This window comes from Cervus canadensis, chromosome 11, assembly GCF_019320065.1.
Source record: "Cervus canadensis isolate Bull #8, Minnesota chromosome 11, ASM1932006v1, whole genome shotgun sequence".
Taxonomy (NCBI): domain Eukaryota; kingdom Metazoa; phylum Chordata; class Mammalia; order Artiodactyla; family Cervidae; genus Cervus; species Cervus canadensis.
The window spans coordinates 32,039,014-32,055,874 of NC_057396.1; the positions used below are offsets into that span (position 1 = coordinate 32,039,014).

The 16,861-nt window shown below is 37.0% G+C and overlaps 1 protein-coding gene across 2 annotated transcripts in view; it reads right to left on the reverse strand.

Annotated features, from left to right (window-relative positions):
- Nucleotides 1-8,024: 8,024 nt before the first annotated feature.
- NUCB2 (nucleobindin 2) overlaps nt 8,025-16,861 on the reverse strand; it is a 40,293-nt gene continuing 31,456 nt past the window's right edge. For both annotated transcript variants that reach the window (XM_043481649.1, XM_043481651.1), the window contains 4 exons: nt 16,127-16,216; nt 8,904-9,074; nt 8,554-8,632; nt 8,025-8,137 (listed from right to left, as the gene is read on the reverse strand). In XM_043481649.1, coding sequence (XP_043337584.1) covers nt 8,558-8,632; nt 8,904-9,074; nt 16,127-16,216 — 336 coding nt within the window. In that variant the 3' untranslated portion in view covers nt 8,025-8,137; nt 8,554-8,557. The remainder of the gene's footprint in view (nt 8,138-8,553; nt 8,633-8,903; nt 9,075-16,126; nt 16,217-16,861) is intronic.

Here is a 16,861-nt window from a genome sequence, read left to right on the forward strand (position 1 = left end):
AGGACTCGACACTTTCACTACTGTGAGCCTGGGTTTCATCCTGGTTGGGGAAGTAATATGCCACAAATTGTGTGACATGGCCAAAAAAAAAAAACCAGAGGCAAGAAAATTTGCACAGCAAAAGTCGTATCTATTGCTTATAGTAGATTGTAAACAAATTATAAACAAAACAAAACTTATTTTTAAAATTATTTTTTTAAAAAAAACCTTGTTTACAGGCAGGCAGAGCTTGGAAAGCAGCTGGAACGGTGAGCCTGTAATAACAGTCAAGGGCTGGCTGACCAAGCTGGTACACAGTGCATCATCCAGACTATGACTAATATCAATTAAAATACAAAATAAATTTGTGAAAATTATAGACGTCTGTAAACATGAAATGTTTTATTTTGGGGGGCTCCAAAATCACTGCAAATGGTGACTGCAGCCATGAAATGAAAAGATGCTTGATCCTTGGAAGAAAAGTTATGACCAATCTAGACAGCATATTAAAAAGCCTCTGTTTTTCACTTTGACAACAAAGGTCTATCTAGTCAAAGCTATGGTTTTTCCAGTAGTCGTGTATGGATGTGAGAGTTGGACTATAAAGAAAGCTGAGTGCTGAAGAATTGATGCTTTTGAGCTGTGGTGTTGGAGAAAACTCTTGAGAGTCCCTTGGACTACAAGGAGATCAAGCCAGTCAATCCTAAAGGAAATCAGTCCTGAATATTTGCTGGAAGGACTGAAGCTGAAGCTGAAGCACCAATATTTTGGCCACCTGATGTGATGAACTGACTCTTTGGAAGAGACCCTGAAGCTGGGAAAGACTGAAGGCAGGAGGAGAAGGGAACGACTGAGGATGAGATGGTTGGATGGTATCACTGACTCGATGGACTTGAGTTTGAGCAAGCTCCGGGAGTTGGTAATGAACAGGAAAGCCTGGCGTGCTGCAGTCCATGGGGTTGCAAAGAGTCAGACACCACTGAGCGACTGAACTGAACTGAACTGAAAAATGAAATGTAAGTGTTTTTCTACATAATTCTAATAGGAAATATTTGGAGGGAAATCCTACATTTCTAAAATGTAATAAAAGGTTTTATTGGTTTTGCTTTGTTTTTGTCTCAATAAACAGGTTGGTAGTGCTGGCAACCATAAGTCCAAATTTTTCAATTTGGTGTCTTCACCAACTTGCTGCTTCTGCTTGCTGTGGCTCAGTTCTTGAATTCTCTAAGCATGGTTACTAATTCATAATAACTATACAATCATAAAAAAGAATGAAATAATGCCACTTGTAGCAATATGGAAGGACCTAGAGATTGTCATACTGAGTGAAGTTAGTCAGATAAAGACAAATGATGTCACTTATATGTGGAATCTAAATAAATGATACAAATGAACTTATTTATAAAACAGAAACAGACTAACAGACATAGAAAACAAACTTATGGTTACCAGGGGTTAAGTGCACAGAGGGATAAATTGGGAGGTTGAGACTGACATATACCCACTACTATACATAAGATAGATAACTAATAAGGACCTACTGTACAGTGCAGGGAACTCTACTCAACACTCTGTAATAGCCTATATGGGAAAAGAATCTAAAAAAGAGTGGATATATATATATAACTGACTCACTTTGCTGTACACCTGAAATTAACACAATGTTGTAAATTAATTATACTCCAGTAAAAAAATTTTAATGGAAAACAACAAATAAATTATAGCAGCACTATTTATAATAGCCAAGCAATCTAAGTGTCCATAAGCAAATGAATGGATAATGAAGATGTGGCATATATATAGCTATATGTGTGTGTGTGTGTGTGTGTGTATAAAACAATGGAATATTACTCAGTCATAAAAAAGAAATGAAATATTGCCATCGGCAGCAACATGGGTGAACCAAGAGATTATCATACTAAGTGAAATAAATCAGAGAAAGATAACTATATAACTCATACGTGGAATCTAAAAAATAATACAAATAAACTTATTTACAAAACAGAAACAGACTCACAGACATAGAAAACAAACATGGTTATCAAAGGGGAATAGAGGAATGGAGGGATAACTCAGGAATATGGGATTAACAGATACATAACACTATATATAAAACAGATAAACAACAAGGATTTACTGTACAGCACCAGGGAATTATATTCAGTATCTTGTGAAAACCTATAATGAAAAAGAATCTGAAAAAGTGTGTGTATGTATATATATATATATATATATATATATATAAATCAGTTTGCTATATACTTGAAACTAACACAATACTGTAAATCAACTATAGTTCAATATGAAATTTTAAAAACTAAAAGCTGGAAAAAATTACCATTTATTAGATCTAAGTTGTTGGATTTTCATTAACTAATTGATTAATTAAAACAGTATGAAAAGACTGAAGTCCTGCTAATGATATTGTGTTAAAGAAAAAACAAAAAGCAAAGAAAAGATCTGATTTCCTTCAAATCTCATACCTTGAAAACAAGCTGTCATTATAGTCTTCCATTTTATCATCCACAGGAACTCTGCATTTTACTGAATATACCTTAGTCTCTCAATTCCAACAAAACAAATGCATTAAAGTATCAAGTTGACGTACTTGGTTAAGGGTAAAGATGATCTTCTCCAGCAGCTTTTTCAGGAGACACAAATCTTGCATGAAAATTATAAAAGTCATCATCTAACTGCTTCTTTTTCAATTTCTTCTTTATTTACTGTACAGCTACAAAAGAGAAATTAAACTTTAGGCACTAACCAGAACTAGACTTGTCAATGTGCTTAGTCACTCAGTTGTATCCGACTCTTTACAACCCCATGGACTATAGCCCACCAGGCTCCTCTGTTCATGGGATTCTCCAGGCAAGAATATTGGAGTGGGTTGCCATGCCCCTTCCAGGGGATCTTCCTGACCCAGAGATTGAATCCATGTGTCCTGCATTGCAGGCAGTTTCTTTACCATTGAGCCAGCAGGAAAGCCCAGACTTGTCAATATTTCTCCCTAAAAGAACACATTTTGGCTGTTCCTGGTGGCTCAGTGGTAAAGAATTCATCTGCCAATGCAGGAGACATGGATTCCATCCCTGGCCCACCAAGGTCCCACATGCTGCGGAGCAACTAAGCGCATGAGCCACAACTATTGCGCCTGTGCTCCTGAGCCCAGAATCTGCAACTACTGAGCCCGTGTGCTGCAACCAGTGAAGCCCACGCACCCTGAGGCCCGCGCTCAGGAGCAGGAGGAGCCACCACGATGAGAAGCCCACGTGCAGGAACTAGAGAAAACCCACACACAGCAATGAGCACCCAAACTGGCCAAAGAATAAATAAATAAATATTGAAACACACACACATTTCTCATCACCTTTTTTATTAGCTTGACTATCTTTAAAAAAAGTCACATGATCGCGAATTTTTTCTTTTTCTTTTTCATGTGAAAAACAGACTTGCTCTTAGATTTATGGTAATACAAATATGTTCAATTAGCATGAAAAAATGCTGTTGTAAACAAATCTTGGTTTAAAAAAAAAAGAGCCATCTCTCAAGAAGATCTTTTACCACTACTTCTAAACTTCTAAATTTCAGTTTCCTTCAGTGAGAGTCAAATATTATAGAGGACTATTGTCTTTGAAAATATAGTTTTAATTATATATACCTAAGTACGCTATAGGGCTTCCTGGTGGCTCAGTGGTAAAGAATCCGTCTGCCAGTGCAGGAGGCACAGGTTTGATCCCTGGGTCGGGAAGATTCCCCTAGAGAAGGAAACGACAACCCACTCCAGTATTCTTGCCTGGGAAATTCCATAGACAGAGGAGCATAGTGGGTTACAGTCCATGGGATCGCAAAAGAGTTGGACATGACTTAACAACTAAATAAAAACAAGTATACGATAAAATGTTTCATAGAAATTCATACGTGAAACAAAATTCCAAATTACTTATACATACTACTAAGTCAACTAAGCCAAAGACTTTTTAATATCTAAACAATATAAAAATGAATGGGGTAAATCAAACAGAGGGCCAATACTTTGTAAGAGAGCTGGAAAGAATACGATTAGCAACTCTTTAAGAAATAACCCTCAGTAATAAATGCCCAACACTTACAACAACTGGAATTCCTTATGTCCATAAATAATCTTAGGCTAACAATTCTATTTTTAATAAATTACAATTTGTTGGAAACTGAGGTATATCTACATTAACATCTGTCCCTTATCTATTCATGCCAAGAATGTTTTTTTTTTCAAGAATGTATTTTTAAAAATTTTTCTATGCTCTCCTCCAATTAATTTTTTTACTTGAATATATTTGATATATGACACTGTGTAAACTTAAGGTGTAGAACATGTTATTGTTTAGTCGCTAAGTCATGTCCAACTCTTTGCAACCCCATGGACTGTAGCCCACCAGACTCCTTTGTCCGTGGGATTCCACCAAAGTGGGTTGCCATTTTTCTTCTTCAGTAAAACATGTTACTTTGATATATTTAATGTATTGTAATATGACTGCTAGGTTTCCCAGGTGGTGCTAGTGGTAAAGAACCTACATGCCAATGCAACCATAACAGACACAGTTTCCATCGTTGGGTCAGGAAAATCCCCTGGAGAAAGGCATGGCAACCTACTCCAATATTCTTGCCTGGAGCATCCTATGGACAGAGGAGCCTGGCGGGCTGCAGCCGGTAGGGCTGTACAGAGGTGGACATGACCGAAGTGACTTAGCACATATGCAGTGCGACTGCTGTTGTATTGTTCTTTGTCACATAAAAGTCCAATATCACTGTCTCCACCACTTTCTGATTTGACCCCAGTCCAACATCTAAAAAGTTTCATCCTATGTGAATCCCTGTCTTATCACAATATCAGTTACATATAGAGCCATCAACAAAAGGATACCCCAGAGCATTTAAAAATATTTCCTACAATTTAAACAACAGAAAGAGGAATTCTTCCCCATCTCTAGAAAAATAGCATTACTCTGCTGAGTGATTTTGTGGGTTTTTTTTAAAGATACATATAAGTAGAACTTTTCTAGATTGCTACAGTCAATTCTAGGATCCATGATTTAAGGGGAAGAAATCTGAAGTGTTTGGAGGAGATTATTTTAAAATTTATAAAATGAGAACTGTTTTTAAAATTATTAATGTTAAGAGAAGCAATTAAAATTTTGAAGTATTACTATGGATTTGTTCACTTAGCAGCTGTAAACATGCTACAACAGGGGTAGGAAATTAAATATTATTTCCCAACCTCCCTTGCAGCTGGGATTCCATATATGATTGGTTCAAACAATTGGTTGCACTCACTTGAAACTTTTACTCAGAGCTGAGTTCCATGGGGAGAGAAGCAGGACATGAAGTATCCATTTGTGCTGATCTAAAGTGTGGCAGTGGTGGTGTGGTTCTGGAGCTGGCAACTTCATGGCTTCCTAATCCAGTGGGTGGCTTCCTGATTTAGTAGACAGCTTCTCACCTGTTCCCAAAGCAGCAGCTTCTTCAGCAGCCTAGTCTTGTGATGCAGTTCCTAGAAGCTCAGACTAAGTTCCCTTCTTTCAGCCCTCCCAAAGATTCTGTGAGCTATCTATACACCCCTCCCACATTAATCCCATTCTGTTTGATAGCTGAAGAAGATTCAATGACCTACAATGAAGAATCTTAACCTGTAGAGAATTTGGTAACTAGAAGTAAGGTACAGCAAGTAAAGCGATATTAAGAATGGAACTTGCTTATTGAGGAGGTCAGGTTTGGGGCAGTGATATCTCATGCAAACTCAGGATCAGGTATTAGAGAAAATGGTAGTAGAATTTCAAAATGCTAGCACGTGTAGGCTCTGCCTTCCCTCTTTCAGCAAAGTCCAACAAGATAGATGTGACTTAGGCTAAGAATGATCAGGTCTAGAGATATGGAAGGGAATGTAGCTTTGCTGAGAGAACTGCTATCTACCAAATAAATTGATAAAGTCCCATATCTGGAGCCCTGAAGAACTGAAAAAGGCAACTATTGTACTACCATACTCCAGACTAAAACAATTATAAATAAAGATTCTGAGGAAGCTGCTAAAGCTTTCGCAACCTTTCCAAGAACCTTCCCTTAAGAATTTTCTGCCAAGTAATGGGAACCATCCTAAAGAAAAAGATTAGAGTAAGGCTCTTGTTATCCCATCCCAGCCTACAGTTCAAAACAATCCTAAGTAGGTCCCACTCATTTAAGACCCAAAGGGAGAGAAAGAACATAGAGGCCAGCAAGTAAAAGATGAGGTTCTTTGTTAAAAGCAATCTTGATAAGATCTTTGTGCTTTCTCTTGGTAAAAATGGAAGAAAACAGACCAGAGACCTAATAAGTTTTTAGGGAACTGTTTTGCCAAAAAGCAGAAGAAAACAAAAAACAAATAAAAACCCTAAGCCCAAGCTGAAACAGCCTGTAACTATCTAAAACAATCCCCAAGGCCCTAAACCCATAATAACAGGAAGAAAAGTGTAAAAGCTGTCCACTCTTCAAGAAAGGGACACTTTCCAAAGGCCACTTGTGTCCTTGAAGGTTACTGGGCAATAAAAACATCCTAGAGGGCAATGCCAAGGGCCCCTGAGGACATAAGAGAAGGGAGTTCCTCCCAGAAAGGTGAAGCAGGGGTTACCTGATAGAAAAACCAAAGAAGAAAAAAAAAAATAAAAAAAAAAATAAAAAAGAAAAACCAAAGAGTGTATTTATGGACAAAGCAGAGAGCTATTAGCACCTTGCTATTTTTGCCACAGAGTATTTTTTTTTTTAATTTCCATGGATGTATGACTACTCTGTTTCCCGTTTTCCTCTCTTTTAAAAGGTTGATTTTACTGCAGTTATCCTGTACCTACCTCATTATGCATACGGTGCTCAGGGGGCAGACATGCTGCTTTATAGTTTGCAAGTGGCCAGAACGTAAGAAAACCACATTCTATCCTCACGAAGGGGACTATACTCAGACATCATAGGCTTTGTGTTACAGTCATTAATGGATTTGATTTTGGTGGTTTCCTTTTATGGTGGGGGAAGTGAGCGTTCTCTGTTTCAGAAGAATGTACACAGATATTTAGGTCACCAAAAGGCTCATTAAGTTTTCAGAACTATAGTTGCCCATCAAACATTCCCCCTTCCCTTTTGAAACGGAATTTTTCCCTAGTTAAAAAATCCTAACTTTTAGCTGGTCTCACTTACACTGGATTTCTCAGCTTCCCTAGCAGCTAGATGGCAATGTGACACAGCTCTGGCCAACGAGATGTAAATTTAAGTGCTGTGTGGTTCTCTGGGAAAACTGCACCCAGGATGCTGACTCAGCTGGGGAAATTTCCTTTGGTTGCCCTTTGCCCACTGCTTCCAAAAGCCACTTTGGACAATGAAAATGAAATAACTTGAGAATAAAAACCATGCAATGAGGAGAGCAGAGCAGAAAGATGGGAACCTGGACACTACCTACTTACGGATTTCTTTTATGTAAAAGGCAAAAACTCTTCTTTAGTTAAACCGGCATTCTCTTTGGCTTTTCTGTTACATGTAGCAAAACCTGATCTTGAATGATAGACTATAATGCAAAAATACTGTAAATGAAAAATGATCTTAAGGGGTAGGAGAAGCTGTTTGATAGAAGAATTTCTAGCAGTTAATATTGCTGAAAGTTAAAAGTTTCAGGAAAATGTTACCAGCAAACACTGAGGAATACTATGGTATTCTTAGGAGAAGAATCATTAATATCAAAGAGACTTTTATTGAGAGAAGGGATGATAAGCACCCATAAGAGTATCTATCTTTATGAATAAATGAAAGCAATTTATTTTAAAAGCAATGGATGGAGCTTTCTCACTTAAACAGTTACTAATAATTTCATTAAATTATGGCATAGGCTGCTTAATTAAATAACTAAAGGAGAACAAAGGGAAAAGAAGGGAGGTGTGAAAATGACAGTAGGTGTTGAGTTTGTTTCCTTGCTGGTTCTGATAGGCTTCAGTCCTTAAATATCTGTGTTAAAAGAAATATGTTCCCGTTTAAAAAGTATCTTCCTTTATTCCACATATGCTTTAAAATATTTATTGAGCAGAGGAGAAGGAAGGGAGGTAAAAAGATGACACAGATGATGATTCAACAATTTTCTTCCAAGTTCTGGTGGACTTCAGACTTTAAATGTCTGTACAAAAGAAAAATATATGCCCTCATTTTAAAGGTATCTTCCTTTACTCTGAATATTTATACATAGACATATTAAGTATTTGTTTCTTAACCATGCTTAATCACAGATCACAATTTAAAAACATGTTCTCTGATAATATCAATAATTGATTAGGAAGAATTATGAGTAATATTGAAAAAAATCATTTCACCATGTATATGGCTATCAAATTACATAGCTTTTGAAACGTACTAGTATATAAAGATTCTAGAGGCCTTTTCACTTTTCTATAATACAAATTGTTCTATTACTACACATAAAGAGTGCTACTTTGCACAGATATTAATGATTTGAAGTTATATTTGTAACAAAAGTAAATTTCTATTTATTCCATTTTTTAAAATTTTCTCAAACAAACAAATAAAATTACATACGTGGCTAGATCTTTGATTCTCCACCAGGTGCTGATGGGGAAATTTGTTGTAATTTTTTTTGTTCCATCTGCTGTACAACCTAGTGAATGGAAAAAGAATGTCTTAAAAGTAAGTATTATTTGATTTTCTGATATGGATGACCTTTGCCAAAGCACAACGAACTAACTAAAAATTGTTGTCCAAAATGAGATATTCACATTTTAAAATTTAGAGTAGTCAACGATGCAGTTTAAAAAATACTAAAATTTAAAATATAACAGCTACTTGAAATATTACAGTACAAAAACAGAGGCATGTAGCAAAGACCCTAGAATCCTGTTTAATGCCACAAGCCTTTTACAAAATACCACCTGATGGTATTCCAGCTTCTGAGCCTCAAGTTGGTCATGCTGACGTTGTAGGTCTTCTTTTTGTTTCTGAAGCTCATCTGCCTTTTTCTTAAGTTTACTTTCTTGTACGGAGATAAGATTTTCATATTCCTTCAGTTCTTCCTCTGTGAAGAACTGTTGCTGGTCCAATGTCTAAAAGACAAAAAAAAACAATGAGAAAAGAATAACCTTAGAAATAAAACAAAAAGCTCTGATTCAGCTTTCAAATTCTATTATTAACAAAGTACAAAAGAATATCTATAGTATTATATCTTTGGGGTAATAAAGAAGGGGAAAAAGAAAATATATACTTATATTTATCTGGGCAAAAAGTATGACAGGAAGGAAAAATCCAGAAACTACTGAGACTGGTTCTTGGTCCATGAATCAAGGTAAATTGGAAGTAGTCACACAGGAGATTAGGAATCAGTGAACTAAAATGGACTGGAATGGGCAAATTTAATTCAAATGACCATTATATCTACCACTGTGGGCAAGATTTCCTTAGGAAAAAATGGAGTACCCTCTTAGTCAACAAAACAGTTTGAAATGCAGTACTTGGGTGCAATCTCAAAAACGACAGAATGATCTCTGTTCATTTCCAAGGCAAACCATTCAATATCATAGTAATCCAAGTCTATGCCCCAAGCAGTAATGTTGAAGAACCTGAAGTTGAATGGTTCTATGAAGACCTACAAGACCTTCTAGAACTAACACCCAAAAAAGATGTCCTTCTCATCACAGGAGACAGGAATGCAAAAGTAGGAAGTCAAGAGATACCTGGAGTAATAGGAAAATTTGGCCTTGGAGTACAAAATGAAGCAGGGCAAAGGCTAACAGAGTTTTGCCAAGAGAATGCACTGGTCATAGCAAACACCCTCTTCCAACAACACAAGAGAAGACTCTACACATGGACATCACCAGATGATCAATACTGAAATCAGATTAATTATATTCCTCAAAGCCAAAGATGGAGAAGCTCTGTACAGTCAGCAAAAACAAGACCGGGAGCTGACTGTGGCTCAGACCATGAACTCTTTATTGCAAAATTCAGACTTAAATTGAAGAAAGTAGGGAAAACCACTAGACCATTCAGATATGACCTAAATCAAATCCCTTACAATTATACAGTGGAAGTGACAAAAAGATTCAAGGGATTAGATTGCCTGAAAAACTATGGACAGAGGTTCGAGACATCGTAGGAGGAAGGGATCAAGACCATCTCCAAAAAAAGAAATGTAAAAAGGCAAAATGATTGTCTGAGGAGGCCTTACAAATAGCTGAGAAAAGAAGAGAACCTAAAGGCAAAGGAGAAAAGGAAAGATAGACCCATTTGAATGCAGAGTTCCAAAGAATAGCAAGGAGAGGTAAGAAAGCCTTCCTCAGTGATCAGTGCAAAGAAATAGACAAAAATGATAGAATAGGAAAGATTAGAGCTCTCTTCAAGAAAATTAGAGATACCAAGGGAACACTTCATGCAAAGATGGGCACAATAAAGGACAGAAATGGTATGGACCTAACAGAAGGAGAAGATATTAAGAAGAGGTGGCAGCAATACACCGAAGAACTATACAAAAAAGATCTTCATAACTCAGATAAACACAATGGTGTGATCACTCACCTAGAGCCAGGCATTGTGAAATGCGAAGTCAAGTGGGTCTTAAGAAGCATCACTACAAACAAAGCTAGTGGAGGTGATGGAATTCAAATTGAGCTATTTCAAATCCTAAAAGAGGATGCTGTGAAAGTGCTGCACTCAATATGTCAGCAAATTTGGAAAACTCAGCAGTGGCCACAGGACTGGAAAAGGTCAGTTTTCGTTCCAGTCCCAAAGAAAGGCGATGCCAAAGAATGTTCAAACTATCACACAGTTGCACTCATCTCACAGGCTAGCAAAGCAATGCTCAAAATTCTCCAAGTGAGGCTTCAACAGTATGTGAACTGTGAAATTCCAGATTTCAAGCTGGATTTAGAAAAGGCAGAGGAACCAGAGATCAAATTGCCAACATCTGTTGGATTATTGAAAAAGCAAGAGAGTTCCAGAAAAATATCTATTTCTGCTTTATTGACCATGCTTTAGCCTTTGACTGTGTGGATCACAATAAACTGTGGAAAATTCTGAAAGAGATAGAAATACCAGACCAACTTACCTGCCTCCTGAGAAATCTGTATGCAGGTCAAGAAGTTAGAACTGGACATGGAACAACAGATGGGTTCCAAATTGGGAAAGGAGTACATCAAGGCTGTATATTGTCACCCTGCTTATTTAACTTATATGCAGAGTAAATCATGTGAAATGCCAGGCTGGATGAAGCACAAGCTGGGATCAAGATTGCCAGGAGAAATAGCAATGACCTCAGATACGCAGATGACACCACCCTTATGGTAGAAAGTGAAGAAGAACTAAAGAGCCTCTTGATGAAAGTGAAAGAGGAGAGTAAAAAGTTGAGTTAAAACTGAACATTCAAAAAACTAAGATCATGGCATCCAGTCCCATCACTTCATGGCAAATACATGGGGAAACAATGGAAACAGTGACAGACTTTATTTTGGGGGGCTCCAAAATCACTGCAGATGGTGACTGCAGCCATGAAATTAAAAGACGCTTGCTCCTTGGAAGAAAAACTATGACCAACCTAGACAGCATATTAAAAAGCAGAGACATTACTTTACCGACAAAGGTCTGTCTAGTCAACGCTATGGTTTTTCCAGTAGTCATGTATGGATGTGAGAGTTGGACTAGAAAGAAGGCTGAGCACTGAAGAATTGATGCTTTTGAACTGTGGTGTTGGAGAAGACTCCTGAGAGTCCCTTGGACTGCGAGGAGATCCAACCAGTCTAATCCTAAAGAAAATCAGTCCTGAACATTCATTGGAAGGATTGATGCTGAAGTTGAAACTCCAATACTTTGGCCACCTGATGCAAAGAACTGGCTCATTGGAAAAGAACCTGATGCTGGGGAAGACTGAAGGCAGGAGGAGAAGGGGAAGACAGAGTACGAGATCATTGGATGGCATCACCAACTCTATGGACATGAGTTTGAGCAAGCTCCTGGAGCTTGTGATGAACAGCGAAGCCTGGCATGCTACAGTCCATGGGGTTGCAAAGAGTCGGACACAACTGAGCAACTGAACTGAACTGAATGAGATTGGTTACCTACAGAATAAATAGAGAACTGGGTGGTAAGGACAAAGAAAATGTGAGAAAGAAAGTCATACTTCTCTGAATAAATATTTTTGCACAGATGTGATTGCTGGTGATATGTCAATGTTTCACATGCTCAATAAACAAACAAAATCCATAAGGACAGAAAACTTCTCCATATTGAATACAAATAGAAACAAATAAACAATACTTTTACGTAAACAAAATACTTCACAGAAGGGGGAGGGGAAGAAAAAGAACTAATCCAAGAAACTTGTAATCACAGTATTTGGACTATACGTGCTTAGGTTAAAACAATGACAAAAAATGTAAACAAATATTAAAGTCTGGTTTTTCAGAGATATTGATTAGCAATTTTGAAACTCTTTGTAAATCCTAGGATTGAAGAAATAAGTAAATATTATTCCCATGAAAAACCTTACAAATATTTCCTTGGTCCTAGGAATACTACATTGAGAATCTATCTTATAAAATAATCCTGAACACAAAAAAACTTAATATAAAAATGTGTTAATAGCAGCACTATCTTTTTAAGTAACAATAAAAGATTGGAAATAACCTAAATGTCTAACCCTCAGAAAACAGTTAAGTACCTGCAAAGTTATTAAAACAATGCTTACCAATACTTTTGATATGATGTTGAATGATTTTTATTTAAGGATACTGGCAGTGGATTAGACAAGTTACTTTTCATATTACCAAAGGTAAAATAGTAATTTTACATTGGGAAAACCTGGATGACACCACCTTAACCAAATAATCAAAGTTAACCTAGCCAGTTATGGAAATAATCAGCAGCATATGCTTCTTGATATGATGAACTTAGCATCACTTCAGTGATATTCCTACCAAAAGTAGGAATCATAAAGAAACAGCAGACAAATTCAAACTGAGGGTCATTCCACATAATAACTAGTCTGTACTTTTTAGAAATATCAGTTACTTCATGCAAATAGAGGGAGAAAAAGAGGGAGGTAGTGACAGATTTCCTCTTCTTGGGCTCTAAAATCACTGCGGATGGTGAATGCAGCCATGTAATCAGAAGACGTTTGCTTCTTGGCAGGAAAGTTATAACAAACCTAGACAGTGTTTTGAAAAGGAGAGACATTACTCCTCTGACAAAGGTCTGTATAGTCAAGGCTATGGTCTTCCCAGTGGTCACATACAGCTGCGAGAGCTGGACCGTAAAGAAGGTGGAGTGCCAAAGAATTGATGCCTTTGAACTGCGGTGCTGGAGGAGACTCCTAAGAATCCCTTGGACAGCAAGGAGATCAAACTAGTCAATCTTAAGGGAAATCAACCTCGAATACTCATTGGCAGGACTGATGCTGAAGCTGAAACTCCAGTATTTTGGTCATCTGATGGGAACAACTAACTCATTAGAAAAGTCCCTGATGCTTGGAAAGATTGAGGGTAGAAGGAGAAGAGGGTATTGGAGGATGAGATGGCTGGATGGCATCACCAGTGCAATGGACATGAACTTGGGCAAACTTCGGGAGATGGTGAGAGACACAGAGGCCTGGCGTGCTGCAGTCCATGGGGTCGCAAAGTCGGACACAACTGGGCGACTGAACAACTTTTTAGAAATATCAATGCTATGAGATACACTCAGAAACTTCCAGATTCAATGACACTAGAAAGACAGTACAACTAAATCCAATGCATGATCTTGGATTTTCCTTTGTAAAGGACAATACAGGGAAAATTAACAAAAATCTCAATAAAAACTAGAGATTAGAGATTGTATTGCGTATGGCATTGATAATCTTACTGTGATTATATAAGATAAATCTTTGCAGAAAAAACACCCTCAAGTGTTTAAGGTTAAAGCAGCATCATGTGCAACTGTCAAAATAAAAGGTGTTCGGGAATTCTTTGTTTATTCTTGCAGCTTTTTTTTTAAATCTGAAATTAAGTCAAAGTGAAAAAGGTATGTAATTATCTATTGATCCAGTTCACCAGAAGCATTCAAGGGAATTCATGTTCAAATAATCTGAGCATTCTTCTTCTTCACCAATGTCCAGAAATAGTTCAAATGTTAGACAAAAACTTAAAACAAAAAAGAAGCTGATTTATTTAACTTCAAACTAAGATGACCAATTGTCCCAATTTGTCCAAGACCATCCAGGTTAAAACACTGACAAGTTACACATCCTGGGAAACTCCTCAATCCAAGGTAAACCAGGACAGTTGGCCACCTTATTTCAAACTAACTAGAGGTAATTTTATTTTATATAGAAAAAGACAATGTTCTCTTTTCAGTCTACTTCGGTCGGTACCTCTCAACCATTCTTTTCTCTTTTTTTCCGTTTATTTTTATTAGTTGGAGGCTAATTACTTTACAATATTGTAGTGGCTTTTGCCATACATTGACATGAATCAGCCATGGATTTACATGTGTTCCCCACCCTGAACCCCCCCTCCCACCTCCCTTCCCATCCCATCCCTCTGGGTCATCCCAGTACACCAGCCCCGAGCACTTGTCTCATGCATCCAACCTGGACTAGCAATCTGTTTCACACTTGATAATATACATGTTTCGATGCTGTTCTCTCAGATCATCCCACCCTCGCCTTCTCCCATAGGGTCCAAAAGCCTGTTCTATACATCTGTGTCTCTTTTTCTGTTTTGAATATAGGGTTATCATTACCATCTTTCTAAATTCTATATATATGCATTAGTATACTGTATTGGTCTTTATCTTTCTGGCTTACTTCACTCTGTATAATGGGCTTCAGTTTTATCCATCTGATTAGAACTGATTCAAATGTATTCTTTTTAATGGCTGAGTAATATTCCATTGTGTATATGTACCACAGCTTTCTTATCCATTCATCTGCTGATGGGCATCTAGGTTGCTTCCATGTCCTGGCTATTATAAACAGTGCTGCAATGAACATTGGGGTGCACGTGTCTCTTTCAGATCTGGTTTCCTCAGTGTGTATGCCCAGAAGTGGGATTGCTGGGTCATATGGCAGTTCTATTCCCAGTTTTTTAAGGAATCTCCACACTGTTCTCCATAGTGGCTGTACTAGTTTGCATTCCCACCAACAGTGTAAGAGGGTTCCCTTTTCTCCACACCCTCTCCAGCATTTATTGCTTGTAGACTTTTGGATAGCAGCCATTCTGCCTGGTGTGTAATGGTACCTCATTGAGTCAACCATTCTTTTCAAGACATGTCTGCACTCACTTATACACAGTAAACTATGGCATAAATTCAAATACCTTTGGTGGGGAGCAATTTGGCAGCTATGTTTAGAAACTAAAACCTGCTCATAAAACTTGAGAAAAGTTCTATTTCTAGGAGTTAATCTTAGGGAAATCATCACAGATGCCCCAAAATGCATGAACAAATGGATAGTTATCACAATGTTATTTATCACAGTGAAAAAAAAAACAAAAGTCTAAATCTGGAAGAATGGCTATAAAAATTATGCTATCACACAACTGCATGCTAAGTGGTCATTGTTTAAATCATGATTTTGAGACGTGGCTTTGGAAATTTTTCATGAAATATCACTAATTTTACAAAACAGAATTTCACAAAGTCATTTATATAGTATAAAGCCATTTAAAACATATATAGATACGAATTTATGCACATATGTAAACTAAAAATGGGACAGACACTATTTATACACTGTATGCTATATATATGCATATACTAAATACACAAAGGATTTCCAAACTTGCATAACACAATGCATAATTTGTGTCTATTTCTGGATGGCACAATTACATGTAACCTTCAATTCACTCTTCAAATGTATCCATATTTTTAATTTTCAAGAATGAGCATTATTTTACACTTAAGTACAATTTTAAAAAGACTTCTAATAACATGCAATGTGATTACTAGTAGAGATCAGCTGACACAGCTTTTCATGAAATCGAGTTCATTATTTTATAGTGACATTTTATGTGAAAAGCCAAGATGGTAAAACTACCCATGCAAACATAATGGCAAATAAAAGTTAAAATGGAATAAACTGATATAAATTTCTTGAACCACACATCCCATTTCAAGTAGGTTCTCTTACCTCCCAGTTATCCGGCTCTAAGAATTCCTTTTTTTCTGTAGCCTTTAGAAATTCCTCTAGTGTCACCAATCGGTCTCTGTTAGTATCAACCTGATTAAAGGAAAATGTATATGTAAAATAAAATTACTCTTTCTCATTATTTAGACACTAGAAATTCTTCTAATAGATGCTGCTACATAAACATACAGCAATTAGCATTAGCCTAACATCCATAGAAACTGAGGGAGAAAAAAAACAGAACACTCAATATCATACTAGCATCAGAAAATAGATAACTTTCTCTTCTATATAATTCAAATTTGAAAATATCTGAAATCCCCAAAGATCACCAAGTTTGAGTCTGCTGATATGACTGGTTAGACTAATATTATTTTCCTTCCTCCCTACACCATTTCTAATTCCTTTCGAAGCTAAGTGCTTGGGCAACAATCTTCCCAGAAAAAGGACATTTTTAGACAAGAATAAAGGAGTTTAAGTTAAATGCTCACAGCATTTTTTTCCTAAAAACAAACAACTAACTAAATCAAAGATGAAGTTGACAACCTTTCCAAATCCTTCTCAGTGGCTCTTATAGACTATGGCAAATTCAGTTATAAAATTGAACTCTATGATGGCCAAAGAAATTCATTTGTTATGTAAGATGCCAGCACTCAACAGAAATCCCAATTTACCATGAATAGCTCAAATATCAGGTGAAAATCACTGAAGCAAAGCAGTGGGCTTGGGGAATTCCCT